Source organism: Toxotes jaculatrix, chromosome 21, assembly GCF_017976425.1.
Source record: "Toxotes jaculatrix isolate fToxJac2 chromosome 21, fToxJac2.pri, whole genome shotgun sequence".
Classification (NCBI taxonomy): Eukaryota; Metazoa; Chordata; class Actinopteri; family Toxotidae; genus Toxotes; species Toxotes jaculatrix.
This window is the reverse complement of record NC_054414.1, coordinates 17,126,143-17,143,669: the sequence shown is the minus strand read 5'-3', so window position 1 is coordinate 17,143,669 and position 17,527 is coordinate 17,126,143. Positions and strand designations below refer to the sequence as shown.

Sequence of the window (17,527 nt, the reverse complement as noted above, 5' to 3'; positions counted from 1 at the left end):
TCAAATACATTAGATTTTTATTTAACAAATCATCACTTTTCTGACATAAATAATGTGTTTCAACAGGTTGATCCATGTGTCACTGGCATCCTTTGCTGTTAAAGGCCACTGTAGATTTAACTCATCTGATGACCGATATTTAGTTTATTCCCCTCAAACTGTATCCACATCACATGATCAGGGCTGGAAACCTGTCAGGTAAAGGTTGCAATTTCTCTTTAGAGCCTTTGGGCTAGTGGATTAATTGGGGTCAGTGGATTAATCCTTTCCACTGACAGGCAAGCTAAATCATCATCAATGCACGTTTAGTTTTAAGTCAGCAGCAGAACCACACAATCACCCTTCATAATCAAGACAAAAGAAAGTCCAGGGCTGTCTCAACATGAAAAAACAGCAGCCAGTCATGGAATATGAATCAGTGGCATCAGTGTCCACTTCTCGGTTAAGTGCAGGACAGACACACAGTCCAGCAACGGGCCGGCAACTCATGCATCTCAGTTGGCACCGGTCTTTGGTCCCTGCAGTCTCGCACGCCTGGCCTCCTCATCTAGTTCATCCACGATCCGCTCCTGGGAGACTGAGTAAAATGTGTAGCCGTCTAATGCGGGGAGCAAGAGGTCAAGGCAAGTAAGTGGAAGCAAGAAATATAACAGACATTACATGACTCACCTTCCTAAGTTTTTTTGTACCTTTAAAACATTTAAAGTGTATAGTTTAACGCTAACCAGCGAGTAACCTAAAGATTTTATCCGGCTTGATATTAACGTTTTAATTCGCTGATAAAATCCATTTCAATCCCCTTTACAGATACGGAACTTTCTGCCATAGCTAACAGCCATGTTAGCATCCAGTGACTTCAATTAATCAGACTGTCGCTCATTCAAAGAATTAACTATCTGAAATACAAGCTGCGAAGATAAATTAGCGTAAAGCCTAATATTATGTAGTGGTGAAGACAATTGTCTAAATTTAACCCAGGGATCACAGAGTAACTTTAGCATGCTAAGCTAACGTTATGTAGTTCACCTTGTATTGACGTTACTGTGCATGGCAAGGATACAGATTCCTAGAACGATTGCTCCGATGGCAAGCCCCGTGAAAGTGTTTCGTCCCCGCAGCTTCTGTGCTTTCTTCTTCCACTGTTCTCGCTCCACTTGTCTGATGAAGTGCATCTGCTGTGGAGAGAGACCCTCTTTAGCTGGGTCTATTCTGGTGGCAAAGGGAGCTTCGGGCTCCTTCGGCGTCTTGTCGGCCATGTCTGCAGTCAGTGAGGGATGTTGTCAGGCTGTTTCGCTACAGTTACGCTCACCGCTGCGTTTCAAACGATCTGGCGAGTTGGCGGCGTTAAGTTGCGTGCCCAGTAGCCTATCGGTATGTTTTGAGATCTGCGTTGGGAAGAACGAGCGCCACCGTGTAACCGTGCGGACGAACCAAAGTTGTGTAACCTCCAAATGAGCCCCCATGGCCGCTTTGGTTCCCACTAGGACACGGTGAAACGGCCCATGGAGTGAAAACCTCGTGAATAGCGCCATCCTCCGGAACATATAAGCTTCAAACTCGGTTTATTTTTCGTTTTCTAATTTATTTTGTTGACAAAAGCGAACAAATTCTTAAATATAAACCTGTCAGTTAGTAGATTTAACGTTTGTGCTCACAGAAGACAGCAGACAGTGACTGAAATGGCGAAAAGATCGTCTTTTTCTCCAAATCAGAGTATAAATTTAAAATTTCGGGAAGCCCCTATTGACCTACTCACAGACATTCTTGTTAATCTCGACAATAAAAACACGGAACACCTCAGCAATTTATCAAAATGCACCGGAAACTTCAAAGATAAAAGGGTCATTGGTGAGTACGTTATGTTTTCTCATTTCCGCCTGCGGACAAACAAACGTTTTACTTGTTCGGTTAATTTTAACGAACTTCGAACGTTAGCAAAACTTGGTTGGACGTTTTTCTTTATACCGATAATTTTGCTCGTTTTAAATGACAAACTTTTACTCACTTTTAAATGGGTTCAATTTTACAACTTTATTTTTTATTTCTTTAAATTCATCAGTATCTTTGCAGGGCATCCAGGCAAACAACCTGTTAGTCCTATGCGTAATCTCTATGCAGCTGTGACAGCTAGATTAAAACGCCCTCATTACCGAATGCTTTTTCCCTTCTTGATTATTTTATAGCTAGCTCTATAGCATACTCTACATTGCCACAGTCATTTCAACAATGGGATATATATTTAAAATATAATCTGACACTTCATCTTTTATGGGTGTTACTAGTAATTCTAATTTACTGTATTTAGAGAAGGATATTATCAGTAGACCTATAGTACTTTATGTATTTTCATGCTGAAATTCTCTCAGCTGCAGTGCAGTTTTAATCATTTTTTTCAGCAGGTGGGATTGACTAAGCTGTACAAGGCTCTGAGAGGCCCACTAAGCCTCACTGTACCCTGTCATCACTCTGAAGTCTTTCATACACCTGGGATTGTGGGGCCCTGTCATTATGGAGACCAGCTCTCTATGCAAACTCCTCAAAGTAGCAGTCTCCCAGCTGCCACCACCTCCACAGACAAACCCTGCCAGTGCGGAGGAACAGATGGAATGCAGTTTTAATGACTTCTAATGAACATCCATCTGCCTCTTAGTAGTTCACATAACAGCTAAAATGCAACTTATTTAAATAAATTCATGGGGATACCTCCATTACAAGATCCCTCTGTCTCTTGAATATGCGTCTCCTGGTGTCAGTGCCGTTCGCGCAGCACGGAGGGAGATTCCAAATAAATCAGTTCAGTTTCTTTCAAACTGACTTGTCAGTAGAAAAACCAGTCAGTCACGATACAGATTTTTGCCAGTGTTTGGCTGGTGGGTGGTGTTGAGAACCCAGCACGGTTGTGAGTCAGTGTTACATGTTTTACTTACATGGCTCATAGCTGTTATTTCACACAAAAAAAAGTATAAAGCAAAGAGAATCAGAATTTTAAATGAATATTATGTACGCTTAATGATTTCTGTTTTTTCCTTTGGACCATCTGGGCCTTTGTGTTATTTTATGTCATCATCCAGAGGACAGTTTGTACCCCGATAAATGATGTAAGATATTTAGAGTTTTTCATTTCCAGTATTTTCAATTAGCACGACTGCAAAGAGCCCATAAATGACATGAAATACTTGGAGAGTTATGGCTCAGATTTCATTTTATTGATCCCAGAACTACATGAGATCTTTCCCTGTGTCACTTTACATAGGATTGCCCAAACACATTTACCGCCTCCATTTTACTGCATGCACGATATTGCCTTTCAAATTCCTTTCTGCAAATGTGTTTTGTGCAGTGTGCTCTCATTATGGTCTGTCAGCTCTTTCCCAACATGCTGAGCTCACATCTCCAATCAAAGAAGGACTTTTCTCTCCTGCCTCCCTCTCTGCCGTTCCTTAGAGTACATCTTCCTGATAACTGAAGAACTGAGACTTGATCCACTGGTTGGATACCATGCCGTTGAATTACTTCAAAGGTAATACAGAACAGCGTATTTACCTTTCACTGCCACACCTTATATATTGTTGATTTAACCAAGCCTTTATGTGAACAACTTTCTCCCTCAGGTTCATGGTCAAGTACCTTACAGATTTACACACCACACCCACACCTGAAGGTGCAGCCGCTGATCAGCAAAGAAGTTTTGAGGATGTTATTTTTGGCAAGATCAAGAAGAAATTCCCAATCATCGTCTTCTCCTCCGTGCAACTCGCGAGCAAACTGTCTTTGCGCAGTCATGTAAGTTCTGAGATGTCTGCCATTAATAACTTTCAATTCCCTGTGATTAAAATTGAGATAACCTCCTATAATTTTTCAAACAATTTTTAGAAAATCAGCAACAATACTGCTGTGCGCTTTCTGCGTTTAGTCGGCTACAGTGTTTCCAAGCAGACTCTCTTGGAATCAGAGCTGATGATCTTGAAAGGGCTTGAATTCAGACTAAATGTCCCAAACCCCCTGACATACGTGGAAATACTTCTGGAGGTGCTCGGTAAGATATCATAAACACAGAGCAACTTAGGTCAGGTGTTAGGATGTAAAAGAAATTGGGCAATATTCATGTAAAGAGCTCTGTGGAGATAATTTTATCTGTATACATGCTGTACTGATTTGTTTTGATTAAACTCTTGTAGCACACAATGAGCCATCCATCCCTGTGGAGCGCCTGTATGGTTTGTGCACCCATGTCCTTCAGTTTGTCAGCCTAGAGAGGACTGCCATCTATGACACCTTATTAAAGATCACCACTCAGTGTGTCAGCCCATCCAGAGAACAGAGGTATTACATTAATCTTTAAGCCACATTTTTGGATGTTTTGGGACAGCTGGTTACCGTCATGGTAGAGTGGACAAGCTGCTTGACGGGCAGGTGAGTAGACTGCAAGCAGCTGAGAACTGTCAGTGTTGTTTTGGTTTCAAATTCTTGTGCTATCATGTTTTTCACGGCCACCAGCAAAGTCTTTATATGACTGAACAGAGCCTAATATTGTTGGTGGGGTAAGTTATTAAAACCTGCAATTACTGACTATTTTGGCCAATCGGAGGCAGTGGAAATAAGCTGTGAACACAACACTGACATATTATCAGCTTTTAAATAACTATTGCCTATTTACACATCCAGCAGACATGGAACAACACTTGAAAGGTTTGCTTCTGGTCGCCTGGTGAATATAAGGCCAATATCTACTCTGTAATAGTGCATTAACCATGTTTAAAATCCAGAGAGAAGTTTGTGACAGTGACTGAAGACTGCATGCTTCTCGGTGTTGCTGTCATCGCAGTGGCTACGTTCATCTTCTATGTCAGAAAATGGGAACAGGTGAAACACTTGTGGTTTATTGAAGCATGAACCTACAGTATTATTTATATTATTTATATTATTTCAATGATTTAAATGTCAAAACCGTAGACAATGTGCAAACATATGTAAACATATCAACTTTATCCAAGGTTACTTATTGTTAATGTGCACGTAATCTGTCACAAATAGAAACACCCATACAAACTGTTTCTATTTATATAGACTCACTTTCTTTTCATGCATCGCAGGTTGTGAGAGAACTGAGCCACATCACAGGAATCTCAAGGAAGAGCATCAGTGATTTCACTCATGTTACACTGATGCATATTGTCAGATCCAGTTCCTCTGTAACATCAGCATGAGTCTTAACAACACTCACCCGCTGAACACTCCTTTACACTGTCACTGTTTATGGTGGAGTTTGTAGATGTTGGTGCAGAACATGTGCTGTGCACCTAAGTGAGATATCTGGCATAAGAAAATGAACCTTAATGGAATTAAATGTTGCTCAAAAAATCAGTTATATTGTTAGTTAGATAGTTAGTAGACAGTTATATTGTTGAAGTAGTCTGCTTGTTTGTGACTGACATATGTCCAGGTTATTTTGATTGTACACGCTGTAAAGCTAACCGTCGGTATAGATTATTTTCAAAATCTGTCACAGCCTTATTATAGCAATATGTGACACTTGAAAATTGCATTAAACAATAACTTAACCTCAATATACTGTATATTTTCACCCACTGCTTACATTTCCCACATCATATTGAGCTTTTCAGCCCTCTGTGGGTTGATGATTTTCATTTCCATCAACGATGTGGTATCCTTTCCTTCCTAACACATTACCCAGTCCATATCAGTATAGATATCTGGCGTGATTTTATTTCCCATTGAGATCTGATGTGTTTTCAAAGTGCTCCTTTAATTTTTTTGAGCAGTGTATTAGATGCATTGTGGTTTATTGTAATACATTCTAAATATAAACATATGTATATATATACATATATATACATATATACATATTTTAACATATAACAACATTTTAATACATATTTCATTTAATCATCAAATACTCTTTTAGAACCAGAAAAAACATAATAATAATAATATAAATTAATTTGGTTCTGTTTCCAAACTGTCATCATTCTTCAAGCAACATGACGTAGTAGGCTGAGAACGATGATTGTCCCAGTAATAGAATATCTTTTTTTTAAACTTTAATTCAATTTCTCCAATCTGGAGAAGCTGTTCTCGGAAAGGTGATCAAATCTCTCTGTATACGTGTCCTGCCCGGTGGCTAATAAGTTATCATCTGCCTCCTCCTCTTCAGATTCACTACACAGTTTATCAAATGTGGGAAGATGTGGAACAGTGGTGGCACCTCCCAGGAAGTCGTCCAGAGCCTCAGCACCGGAGGGACACTCACAGTCCATGATCTCCTCTGTGTTTGCTTTGTTGAAAAGGTGTTTCATCTTGTTCTTGCTCTTCAGGATGTCTTGGCTTTGTGTTTGTTTGCTTGCTTCCCCATGGGTGGATCCATTTAATACACTGTCTTTCACACGCTCAGATCTGTGCTTGTTGTGATACGGTGCAGGGTGTACTTTATTGCCTTGGAAAAGGACATGCAGAAAGTCTGTGTTTCAGAAGAAATCCAGTGTATTGCCTTGCAGTAAAACCACAGCCGACATCAAATAACAGTTGATATTGTGAAATAGCATGGAAGTTAAAAAAAGTAAATGGATCAAAAGGAAAAGCACCAGGTAGTGAGAAAAATGTCCAGTTGCATTCTGCTGTAAACATGCAGTGCAAAATGTGTCCCAGAAAACTTACATCTGGATGCCAGGGGGGCTTTCCTCTGTGGGGAATCTTTGAAGTCGTTGCCAGCTCTGCAGTCATGCTCTGGGTTCCACTGGAGATAACTTGAAGGCAGGACACCGAGCCTTTGTTCCATAGTCTCTCTGGCTCAGACAAAGCAGTTTTCAAAAAGCCGCAGGGGAACGACTGCAGGTGGCAAGCAAAGAGGTTTTGGAGTGTCTTGGAAAGCTGTATTTCTTCAGAGGTATTAGAGCAGAGGTCTCAAACCTGTTCCACAAAGGGGGCGTGTGGCTGCAGGTTTTTGTTCCAACCAAGCAGCAGCACACCGGACTTGACTCATTTAATCAGCTGATCTCAGTCTTCAGACAGTTGATTGGTCAAACTGTGTGTTCTTCATTGGTCGGAACAAAAACCTGCAGCCGCACGGCCCTTTGTGGAACAGGTGTGAGACCTCTGTATTAGAGTCTGCTATTATGCAACTGTGGTTAAATGTTGTGAGTATATTACGGTGCAAGGAGGAATATGTTCTGTAAAATTAACATGCAACTTTCAGCACCTGATGGTCCAAATCTGATCGTTTCCTTTGCACCCCAGGCATATTTAGTGTTCCTGAGGTTTTCAGTGCCCTGTCTCCCCAGTTTTGAGGTACAACCCTGAAACACAAAGCAGCTCACAGTGTCATAATCATAATATAACAAGATGGCAGCCAGCAAGTGTGGAAGAACATTTGCAGGCTCAGATATCATCAGGTGTGAAATAATCTTGGAGAAAGCAAGACCGTAGCAAGGTGTAACACCTGTTTCCACTATCAGATGTATTACCTGTGTTTGGTAGGCTGCTACACACACTGCAGTCACAAAGCCAAGGTAATGTTACAACCTCAGACTTGTGTGGTTATCCACAAGTTGTTGTGAGTGGAAACGTTGCCAGTTTATACTCTCAGAAGCTGTCATGGCCTAAATATATGTTCATCTTACATTTGTTATAATGTTGGTGTAAAATATTAGACACTGACAGGTAGGTTGGGTGGCTTGTGAAATTTTTCCATTTGGATGAATAAAGTTAAAATTAACCTAAAATAATACATTTAATATTTAGATTTTTTGCTCACATTTAAATATTCAGCATCACAAATTTCTGTCTGGATCAGACAGCTACACCACATATCACTGATAAAGGCTTAGACCCTGTGATCTTCCAGTCTCATATTAGCACAACACCTGAGAATAACCTACTGGCATCACTGTGTTTTGCCAGAGGAGCTGGAGCTGCAGTAGATTAGCAGAGGATCCAGTGCCTGGCTTCACTGAGTCACTCTCTCACTTCTCTGGCTCCCCACGACTCTGCTGATCCCCCCGCAATCTTGTGTTAGCCCCCATTAATCTCACCTCCCCTTGCAGTCGGAGAGTGGGGTGCACACTCACCTTTACTGTTTTCATTCTTTATGTTCAGACAGAGGGAAAGTACAGGGGAAGGCAGAGAGAGAGAGAAAAAGTTGTGACAGGATTAGATTCAGTGCCAGTGGAAGCACGCATGTTTCCAGAGGTGGGGAGGGGGATCGGGTTGGGGGGTGGGGGGTAACCTCTCAGCTATCTGTGACCACCTCGTCCATCACACCCACCAACAAACGTGTCCACACACATGCACACACTGTGTCAGAAACCCTGCACCAATGCTGGTTTCCAGGGCCTCCCTCAGGTATTTCTCATTACCATTTGCAGAGAGGGGACCCTTTAAAGTACAAATATGCCCTTTGGCAAGTTTGTTATGTCTGCCAACTTAAGGATATATTTAGGTATGTTGCCTACCAGCTGAGATGTATGATGCTGGCATGTCTTATTTCTGGCAAGTGTCAAATATGGAAGCCAAGGGTTACCTTCTTAGACACTTCAGTTTTTATGATATAGAGCACACCACGCTTTTTTTTAATGTAACAGAGTTCATCTTCCTTTTATCAGTCAAATGATTATTGAAAAGATTAATCTTTATTAAATGAAAAAGAAGACTGCAAAAGCAACGGGTATGAAGGGTTCTACCGCTTAAGTTAATATCTGAGTACTGGTTACGAATTAATCACATGATAAGAGAATAAGTGGATTACAGCTAATGCCATAAGTACTTTATCATTCACTTAATAATCAGTACAAATCAGCACTTAATGTGGTGGAAAATTTAAAAAGAGTATTTAAACCATGGCCACCAGTCATTATAACCACAACCATAAATATAATCAATACATTTTTCTCTAAGACTGATTTTTTCCCCTTTAGTTGATCCTTTCAGCAAACAGCGATTATTGGTTTAATTATAATACATAACACTGATGCCTTACAGCTGTAGGTCAGTCGCCTGAAGGCCATTTAATTTGCACATGCCTCAGTCAAGCACTGTGTGTAGTTACGTTCAGCCTGTAAAGCATCCGTGATTGTAATTCTGGCTGATAGACCTGTAATTTTATTGACTGACTGAGGAACAGGATAATGTCTGACACCGGCCAACCTCTTCTCCGATCTATCATTTCAAATGGCAAATGCCATGCTCCGCAGGGGAGAGGAATTGAAGTTTGATTGGCATCGACCTTGTTTCACTTGAATAATTATGAATGATTTAGGTATTAGTTCCTCCTTTCACATAAATAATTCATGAGACCTACCTTCCACCCCCACTGTATGTTTGCTCCTGAGCTCCGTCTGTTCGCCTGGGATTTCAGCTGCGCCAAGCCGCTCAGAGAAAACCCGATTAATGCCGGAAACATGGCGGTGACAATCACAAAAACGCAACGTTATCCTTATTTTCATGTATTATAATTAACACAATATCATTTGCTTTTGGCTTTACACCAGCCGTTGTGGACGTTGCAACTGTACGGGCGGTTTTATTTTGAAAACAGCACCGGAAGTGTTATATTTGATAGCTGTGACTGACTTGATCCGGGGATAGGCAGGTCAGCGCTCCATGTTGCGGCGCTGCGTGGCAGTGGGCACCGACTGGCTCTGACTGCACCACACGCACATGTGGTGAATGGCCCCGATACTTGCCACATACCGGGGGCGAGAAGTAGCCGTCAGTCCGGGCACGGCTACCTGCTGCAGACCGAGCTTGCGCCGCGTACACCCATGGGTGTCGCTAATGTGACCGTCTTCTGCTTTTGGATTGAATGTGGACGCTTTGATCGGTGCAGTTATTTTCAGAGTCACGCTATTTCGGACCGATTGGAAACGTGCAGACTGGTCGGGTAATTCGGACTGAGGCGCCGCACGGAGCGCTGCAGCAGACACGGTGCCGGAGCAGGAGCAGCAGCAGCAGCGGCGGCGGCAGCAGCAGAGGAGGCACGAATGTGATGCCAAAGCTGGCCAGAAAAACAAAGGTTCAAGTCTAGGAAAGGTAATCTGTCCGTCTTTTGAACAGCTACTTCTGCTGTTTCTCAGCTGCGTCTGTTTTCATGTGTAAGTTTATTGGATTAATACATTTAATGAAATGTTTGTGTCAGAGGTGTCAGGCTCTTGCAGCGGGCAAAACTATAACATATACTGCTTATACCGTGCCGCTGCTCGTACGCAAAGACCAGCCAGCCAGCCAGCTAAGCCAATAAACACCCCCAGTAGTGTTTAATGAGATAGACTTAGCTGGTCCTTTGTGCACAATAACAAGCATTTATTTATTTATTTAAATCCATTTATTTATTTATTTATTTATTTATTTATTGTCAGCAGACTGTAACATGTGCAATGTATTTTCACGACTTGAGTATTAGAACTGTGCAACACGTTGTGTGTATTTTTCTCTGTTATTGTTTATTGGTGATGATGGTGATTGGTGGGTTTGCAGGTAATTTTCAAACAGAGGTCTTGTTGTGTCTAACAGGGTGAGTGGATATTAAGATTATTATGTACTACGTTTTACACAGATGCCTTGTACAGTGAATAGAACGTGGGTTAGACATACATGTGTAACCTGTATTCAACATAGACCATCTGAAGGCAGAAGGGGGTTGCCCACCCAGACAACAAACTGTCCATAAAGTGAAAAGGTTTATGTGGAAGAAGCTGTTCATACTTGTTCAATGGCTTCAGGCCAACACCTACCTCACTCTGCACAGCCTATTATCTAACATCTGGTCCTTCTCGACAGGGACTTATGTGGTAATAGTATGTTTCAGCAAAGGCTGTTAATCTGTGTAATGCCTGTTGTTTGCAAGGGAAAACGCTCATTTCCCTATGATCACCATTCAGCACTTTATGTGGTGGAAACCAATTCTGCTTTGGATGGGGAATGTTATGAGACGTGAAAACCTTGGCAGTTGTTTTTAGATGTTTTATGCTGCTCAGTTATATGGTTACGATTTAACGTGGCAGACGTTTGCAAAATAGCAAAACAGTCACTGAAGAAAATGTCGTTTGTGAGGCATAGTTTACACATGCGCTCACAATCACAAGCGATGCCTTTATGGCATACAGAGAACTGCTGTGATAAAGCATTTATCAGAAAAATAGGTCTGCAGACTGGTAAGATTTGAGTTCCAGTACTCATGGTTTTTGTATGAGGCTGGAGATGCCTGCTGTCTCTCGCTGTACTTTCTTTATTCAAGTTCTTGGTTGTCAGCTCGGCTCGGCGTAGATAAAAGACAGTCATCCTCAAAGCTTTCTCTCATTGCATCAATGACATGCGCTAGTTTTGCTTCTCTCTTGCTACCCCAGCCCTGACACACATCTGTGAGTTCACAGTGTGGAGGTTTTCCATTATGAGATCATGATGTTTTTCTTTTTTTAGTCAGCCAGCCCTAAACTTTTTGTCTTTCACTGCTTATCTTTCTCTGCTCATGGGGGGGGCGGCGGGTAGTGACAAGGCCTTGTTTTCCACAGCCTAAGCCAACATAGTCCCTCCTGTCACACTTACTGACGGGCCAAAGGTTAAAATAAAAAGATTCTGCTGCAGCAAATGGGCGAGGGATTTCTCAGAAACTTAAGTTGACAGAAAACAGCCTTCAGTCTCACACTGTACTTAAGGAACCTACAATATAAATAAAACATGCCTCAAATCTTTGAATACAAACTGACTCTTGATACTGATACATTCTTAACTCAGTATGTCAGTATTGCACCAGATCAAGTTTAATTTACTGTTGAGATCAAAATCGTTATCACAGTTAGAATGTGATCAATTATGCTGCACTGAGTAGAATTGTCTGAAATTCAGTTTACGCAGCTCATTAGAGTTGAGTTTGCGTCTCAGGGGCCTAAACCTTAAATGTTCCCCCTGAACCACTAAAGCGCACAATACCATTAAAAACAGCAGCTAATTGTGCCCTTCTGTTTTTAGTCCATATGGCATACAGTATGTCTACTAGTATGACCCTCTAGCAGCATGGAAGACAGCTGTTTGTTTACTGTTTCCAAACAACAGTCAACAATGTGTGTTTTTGTTTGGTTTTTAGGCATGACCACAACCAACATCATCAAGTGTTTGTTATTGTAGCCATGACATTAAAGGTCTCCTAACCTTAACATCCACCTTAACATTTTAAACCAAACCAAGATGTTTCCAAAATCTAAATACTTATTTTCCTTTCCCTAAATCTAACCAAGTTATTTTTGTGCATGAACCTAACCAAACCCTGTCACATTATAAAACTGATTTGTCAACAGAGATTTGTTATGGGTTTAGAAGACACAGCCAAATGGTCCTGCCAATAAAGACGTCTGTTGTCTATTGTCTCCTCTGACAATAGTCTAGACAGATCATAGTGTAATGCAGCCATAGGTCATTTTTACATAAGAGGTGAAACTCAGTTTTTCTAGACAAAAAAAAAAAGCCTCTTATTTTAGCACGGCTATTATTCTGTTCACCTAATCCCACTGCATAATGCTCAAGCACATTTTTATTCATTGGGCCACTGAAAGTCATTTTTGGAAATGTAGAAAATCGCTGATTAAATCAGGCGAGGACGAGACAGGCTGAGGCAAATTGGGAACATCAAAAAGGCAAATTACAGCACTGTGTCACAAAACAACATAAAATTACAGACTGATATTGCATAATAATGTTTAAGTTTAATAAAACTGAAGTTAAGTTTTCCTTTGAAGATTCACCACCAGCTGTTTATAGACAGTTTTACATCTTGAACATATAACAAGTATACTATATCTGACACTGCACTTTGTATTCTTTAAAGTGGTTAATTAAGAGACTTCTAACCACACAAGAGCGTTTGACTGCTCCTTCAGATATGGAAAGGTCTGTTTTTTAATGAGGTAAAATGGCTCTTTTGGTGAGCATCCACGACCAAGCCAGACAGCACTGGGTGTCGCTCTCTGAATCTTATCAGCTCTGAAAATGTGACTTTGTTTCCTGCATGGGGAATAAAGGTGTCGTCCTCGGGGATGTTCTGATTCATTTCCCCGAGCACTGAGGCAAATGGCACTCTTTTTATGCTGCTTTAATCAGGAAAAAGCAGTCGAGGAAACCGGGAAAACCGATTGGAAAAAAAAAAATGCTAGGCTTTTCGTTTTTTTTTTAATGTACATGTTGTGCACGTATGTGTGTACTGTGGTATGAATAGCACGATCATCAGTTTAGAATAAATGCAGTGCCAAGGGAATTAAAATTGATATTTTGGTCATAATTTATTTCTGTCTTGGCCAGTAACTCAATTTAAGCCCCATGAGTGGGCAAGGTAGTCATATTAGAAATGCAAGGCAAAGGGGGCCGCAGCACTGGAATCACACTCTGTGTACAGAGATAATGAATGGCAGTATAGTAAAACACAGGTGCACTGATATAAAATGTGTCTTCAGAGGAGAAATTGCCTCATTTGGAAGAAACAAGGGTGCACTGAACTCCTTTAATGAGGGACGGATTCTCCCCAGGCATGTCCCTCATTTTCGGCTTCGGCCCTTTGATTATGTAATAATGATGCGGAAAAGGCGTCTTCTTAGCGCTTCATTCCTTCTTGTTAGCGAAGGGACTCTGAGGTAAGCCGGGCCATTTCATCTTGGCTTTTCAGCTCCTCTGTCAGAGGAATACTGCTGTGGTTAGCTGTTGCTGTCCTTTTGTCTCCTGTACTGCTGGGAGTCAGTGACATTCACTGAGTTCTGATGGGTACATTTCGACTCTGTTTCTCACCTACTTGTACGACGGAGTCTTTGACTAGATGAAGATCTTGAAGTTTGTATTAGGAATCAGCCCTGTGTTGCTGCAGTTCACTCTCAGACGACTGAGGTTGTTCTGGGGTATTATTTGTCACAAATACCACTTCACATAGCTTTCTGTGGCTTTCTTGTTATTGCAGAGCAGTGCTTTCATCAAAACCACGACAACAGTGCAGCAGGATTTTGGATATGTGCAGTTTGTATGACAAAGGTCTATGATATCAAAAAGGCCCAAACAGAATAGATAGAGAATAGAGAAAGGTGCTGGTGGGACTGTTTTGTATTTCTTGTACATGTTGTTGCCTGTTTCTCTTCAAAGGAGTTGGATATACACCTTAAAAAAAGAATCCAGCAGCTCAACCAAAAATACAGCACAGGATCAAAGTGCTTTAGTGTTTTCATCTGCTACGTACAAGGGAGGCTATTATGATATGTAGACCTAGTTACGGTTTCATAACAATAAATGGGAGCGCTGCATCAATATATTATAACTTGAGGTTTATGGGTTTTTTTTTTTACTTCATATTTTAGTCTGTCTGCTGCACAGCTTTGTGTTTTGTATATCTGGCAGAAGCATGTGTTCAGTTGCCACGAGCCGTTGCTTACAGATTTCTACAGTAGTGTGGTAACTATTTATACGTCCCAGAAGAGAAGGTGTGTAATAAGATCTGCTGTTTCAGATCAGAACAGATAACAGGTTGATGGCGGGTCTGTGGAGAATATACTGTCTCATTTTATCTGCACTTCCAGATTAAAACCTACATCTGATTCATGAGGCATGCAGAGGCCTCTGATTTGTACTTAGTCACATGAACTTAAACATATGCACAAATAAGCTTATGTTCTGTCACAGTCCGCTGATCTGTGTGCGAAACATCTACCTGTGGAAGCCAAGCATCAGAATTAACAAGACTACTACTTCAGCTACTAATTATCATCATTATAACCAGAATTGACTTGCTGGCACACTGTGTTCCAAGCAATATAAACACGGCTTTGAAAACAGAGGAAGGCAACTTGGTGTAAATGGAGGACAGCTGCTGGCTCAAGTGGCCTGTGAATGCCCTGCAGAAGAAATTTAAGTGGTGTTTGTGTTGTTTTGGCATCTCGGTGTGGATGTAGAAAATAATTTTTAAAAAGTGAATAAGTCCTGAAAGATGCTGACATGCAACAACATGTTCAAAAGGACGTATTTATGTGAACACGGCCTGAGACTAGAAGCTTGTTCTGGCTGAGCCTGGGATGTGTGGGAAGTCATTTCTAACCGTTTCCCCATAGTTTGCAGATATATTTCATATTGGCAGTTACTGCTGTGACTGGAGACTTTGTTGCTGCATTGCAGCTTTAATGAAATAAAGTTAATCACGTCTCTGCGGACAAACAAAAGCGTTACATGCATTATTTTATATGTGCTTCCTCTTAAGTTACACGACATTACCCGATTCTGCCAAGATGTCTGGGCTGTTAGATAATGAAGATTGGCAATGCGGCTGTATCCAATCAGTCTGCCACTCAAACGTCCCTCCTGGGAGCTAAAGATCCCTGTTAGCCTATTAGGCAGCTGCTTGAGCTGGTCCCAGGTGCTGATGGCAGATGAATGGCAGAGTATTCATCAGGCTTGAAAGCTGTGTCTCATAGTCTCAGCTATGATACCAACAACCTTAATTTTGCAATGTTGCTGGGAGCGACCATGACCTCTGTGACTCCCCTCCATCAGTTTTTATGGTGAAAGTGCAGAGTTTTACACCCGCCAGGTAGTTTCTGATGTCTCTCTGTCCCCCTGTGGACACCAGCGGCATCATCATCTAACGGCTGTACTCATCCTCCCTGTTCTCCTGAATCACAACATCTGGTGTCACTGTTAGCACATTATCACGAACTTCACCATCCGTCATGAACTCTGTGCATTTTAACTGCATGCTATAATAGCTTCAGCACAAGATAAATAGGGTTACCACCATGTCACCTACTTAATGCCTGCGCATTGACGCTGCTGCTACCAAGGCTTTGTAATGTGACCTGTGGGCTAGCATGAAGTTGTCAATGAAACACTAGTGCTCTGTCATGTGTAAATAGCTCCACTGTCCCTCGGTGCGTGGTGCTCAGTTAGCAGTGGGAGATAGGCCTCGTCTCTGTGATGTGAGGCGCCATTAATGGGTTAACTTCATTATAATTTGCCAGGCGTTTCTGTGCCTGTCGAACATAGTGGACACGTTGTTGTTAAAACAGCTGCTTCCATTGGCTTTGTGTACTAAAACAGGGTGCGACGATGAGTGTAGGAGTGTAGGAGAAAAAGACTTTATGAAAAGTAGCATTGTTTTGAGTCTTGGCCAGCACTGTTTTCTATGATCTCCTTTGTACTAAGGAACTTGAAGGCATAAACAGCTGTAAATCATGGTGCCCACGATTTTAGGAAAAGAAGTCCGTTCCACCAACTGGAGAGGAGACTGACCCAACCTTAACTATCTTCAGTTGCAAGCAAATCTCAGCTGCTATAGTTACATCAAATATGTTTGATAAGGATGATGAAACAATCTCTGAGATCCACTTTTTACATTGTGTGTTTTGTCAACTACTGTGGCCTTGAGGAATCATATAATAGAGCAGCCAGTTTGTGGCGGGGTCAGACAGGAAGCTAAATCAGCTCAGTTTACCGCCACTGTTTTGTTCGCACATTCCTGCGAGTTGATGACATTAGTTTCTTATCAGTCGTCAGTAGAGAATTCTGGGCCTTTACTATTATGTTTGTGATATTCCATCCTTATCTTATCACTTAGTGCCTCCAGGTCTCCAGGTTTTCATTCCACCTGTATCCACATCTCTATGCTAACATGAGCTGATCTAGTATGAAATGTTTAGCAGAGAATCTGTTCTGTGTATGACGCCAGTGCAGAGTTAAAACAAAGCTGTGTGGCCTGTGGAAAATTATTGATTATCACTGACAGAAAATTAGTCAACAGGAATTTTAAAAGTTGATTCATTGTTTCAGGTAATTTATTAAATCAAAATGCCCAACTTTTGTAGAATTGAACTTTCCAAATTCGATTGCTGTCCTGGCAAAGATCCGGTGAGGTCAAAACTCGTGGACATTTTACACCAACATGCTCGAGGCTTTTGATATATATGACTCTTCTCCTTGCACTTCCAAAGATTGCATGGAAAAGTGAGAGGTTTTTACATCTTCACTTGCACCTTTAGGTTCCTTGGACTAACTAAATCTGAAACTGACAGAGTACTTTGACTCCACAGTCAGAGGGTTTTCAGTCTTTCTCTAAATCATATACATGAAAGTTTACAAAGTACAGATGAAATAACGTGACTAAAATTGGACGTTGTTGAGCTTCCTACTACGAAGGGAACTTCAAGTAGATTCAAATTATTTTAACAGCTTAAGCTTTTAATAAACCAAACAAGTAATAGTTTTTTGTGTGATTTTTTGTGTGAAAATGTGATTCGATAATGTGATTAGATAAATCACAGCTTAGTGAAGTGGCCCGCGCTCTGCGTGCTGTAAGTCTGGAGCCCTGCAATGCTACGTGGCACAGTGTGCGAGCTATTTTTAAGACTCCTTTTAGCCATACTTTTGTGTTTTACTCAGGCCAAGATGGTTTTACTCAGGCCACGCACACTTGTAAATTTCAAAAGGGAAAGCGCACGCAGATCAAAAAGATGTGCTCCGTTTTCTCGGTTCAACCAAATGTCAGATTATTGACCGCAGT

The 17,527-nt window shown here is 41.3% G+C and overlaps 3 protein-coding genes across 4 annotated transcripts in view; 2 read left to right on the top strand and 1 right to left on the bottom strand.

The window, feature by feature from the left end:
• On the bottom strand, positions 1-1,420 carry LOC121201111 (cytochrome c oxidase assembly factor 3 homolog, mitochondrial). The gene is made up of 2 exons (XM_041066758.1): positions 1,061-1,420; positions 1-598 (listed from the first exon to the last, which is right to left on the bottom strand). The coding sequence occupies exons 1-2, from the start codon at positions 1,254-1,256 to the stop codon at positions 495-497; spliced, it is 300 nt and encodes a 99-aa protein (XP_040922692.1). The 5' UTR covers positions 1,257-1,420; the 3' UTR covers positions 1-494.
• A 61-nt stretch (positions 1,421-1,481) lies between these two features.
• On the top strand, positions 1,482-5,988 carry cntd1 (cyclin N-terminal domain containing 1). The gene is made up of 7 exons (XM_041066759.1): positions 1,482-1,848; positions 3,445-3,520; positions 3,612-3,783; positions 3,874-4,036; positions 4,179-4,323; positions 4,767-4,863; positions 5,094-5,988. The coding sequence occupies exons 1-7, from the start codon at positions 1,680-1,682 to the stop codon at positions 5,205-5,207; spliced, it is 936 nt and encodes a 311-aa protein (XP_040922693.1). The 5' UTR covers positions 1,482-1,679; the 3' UTR covers positions 5,208-5,988.
• A 3,685-nt stretch (positions 5,989-9,673) lies between these two features.
• Positions 9,674-17,527, top strand: part of tanc2b (tetratricopeptide repeat, ankyrin repeat and coiled-coil containing 2b) — a 121,784-nt gene continuing 113,930 nt past the window's right edge. For both annotated transcript variants that reach the window (XM_041066507.1, XM_041066506.1), the window contains exon 1: positions 9,674-10,044. The gene's annotated coding sequence lies outside the window, so the exon portion shown is untranslated. The remainder of the gene's footprint in view (positions 10,045-17,527) is intronic.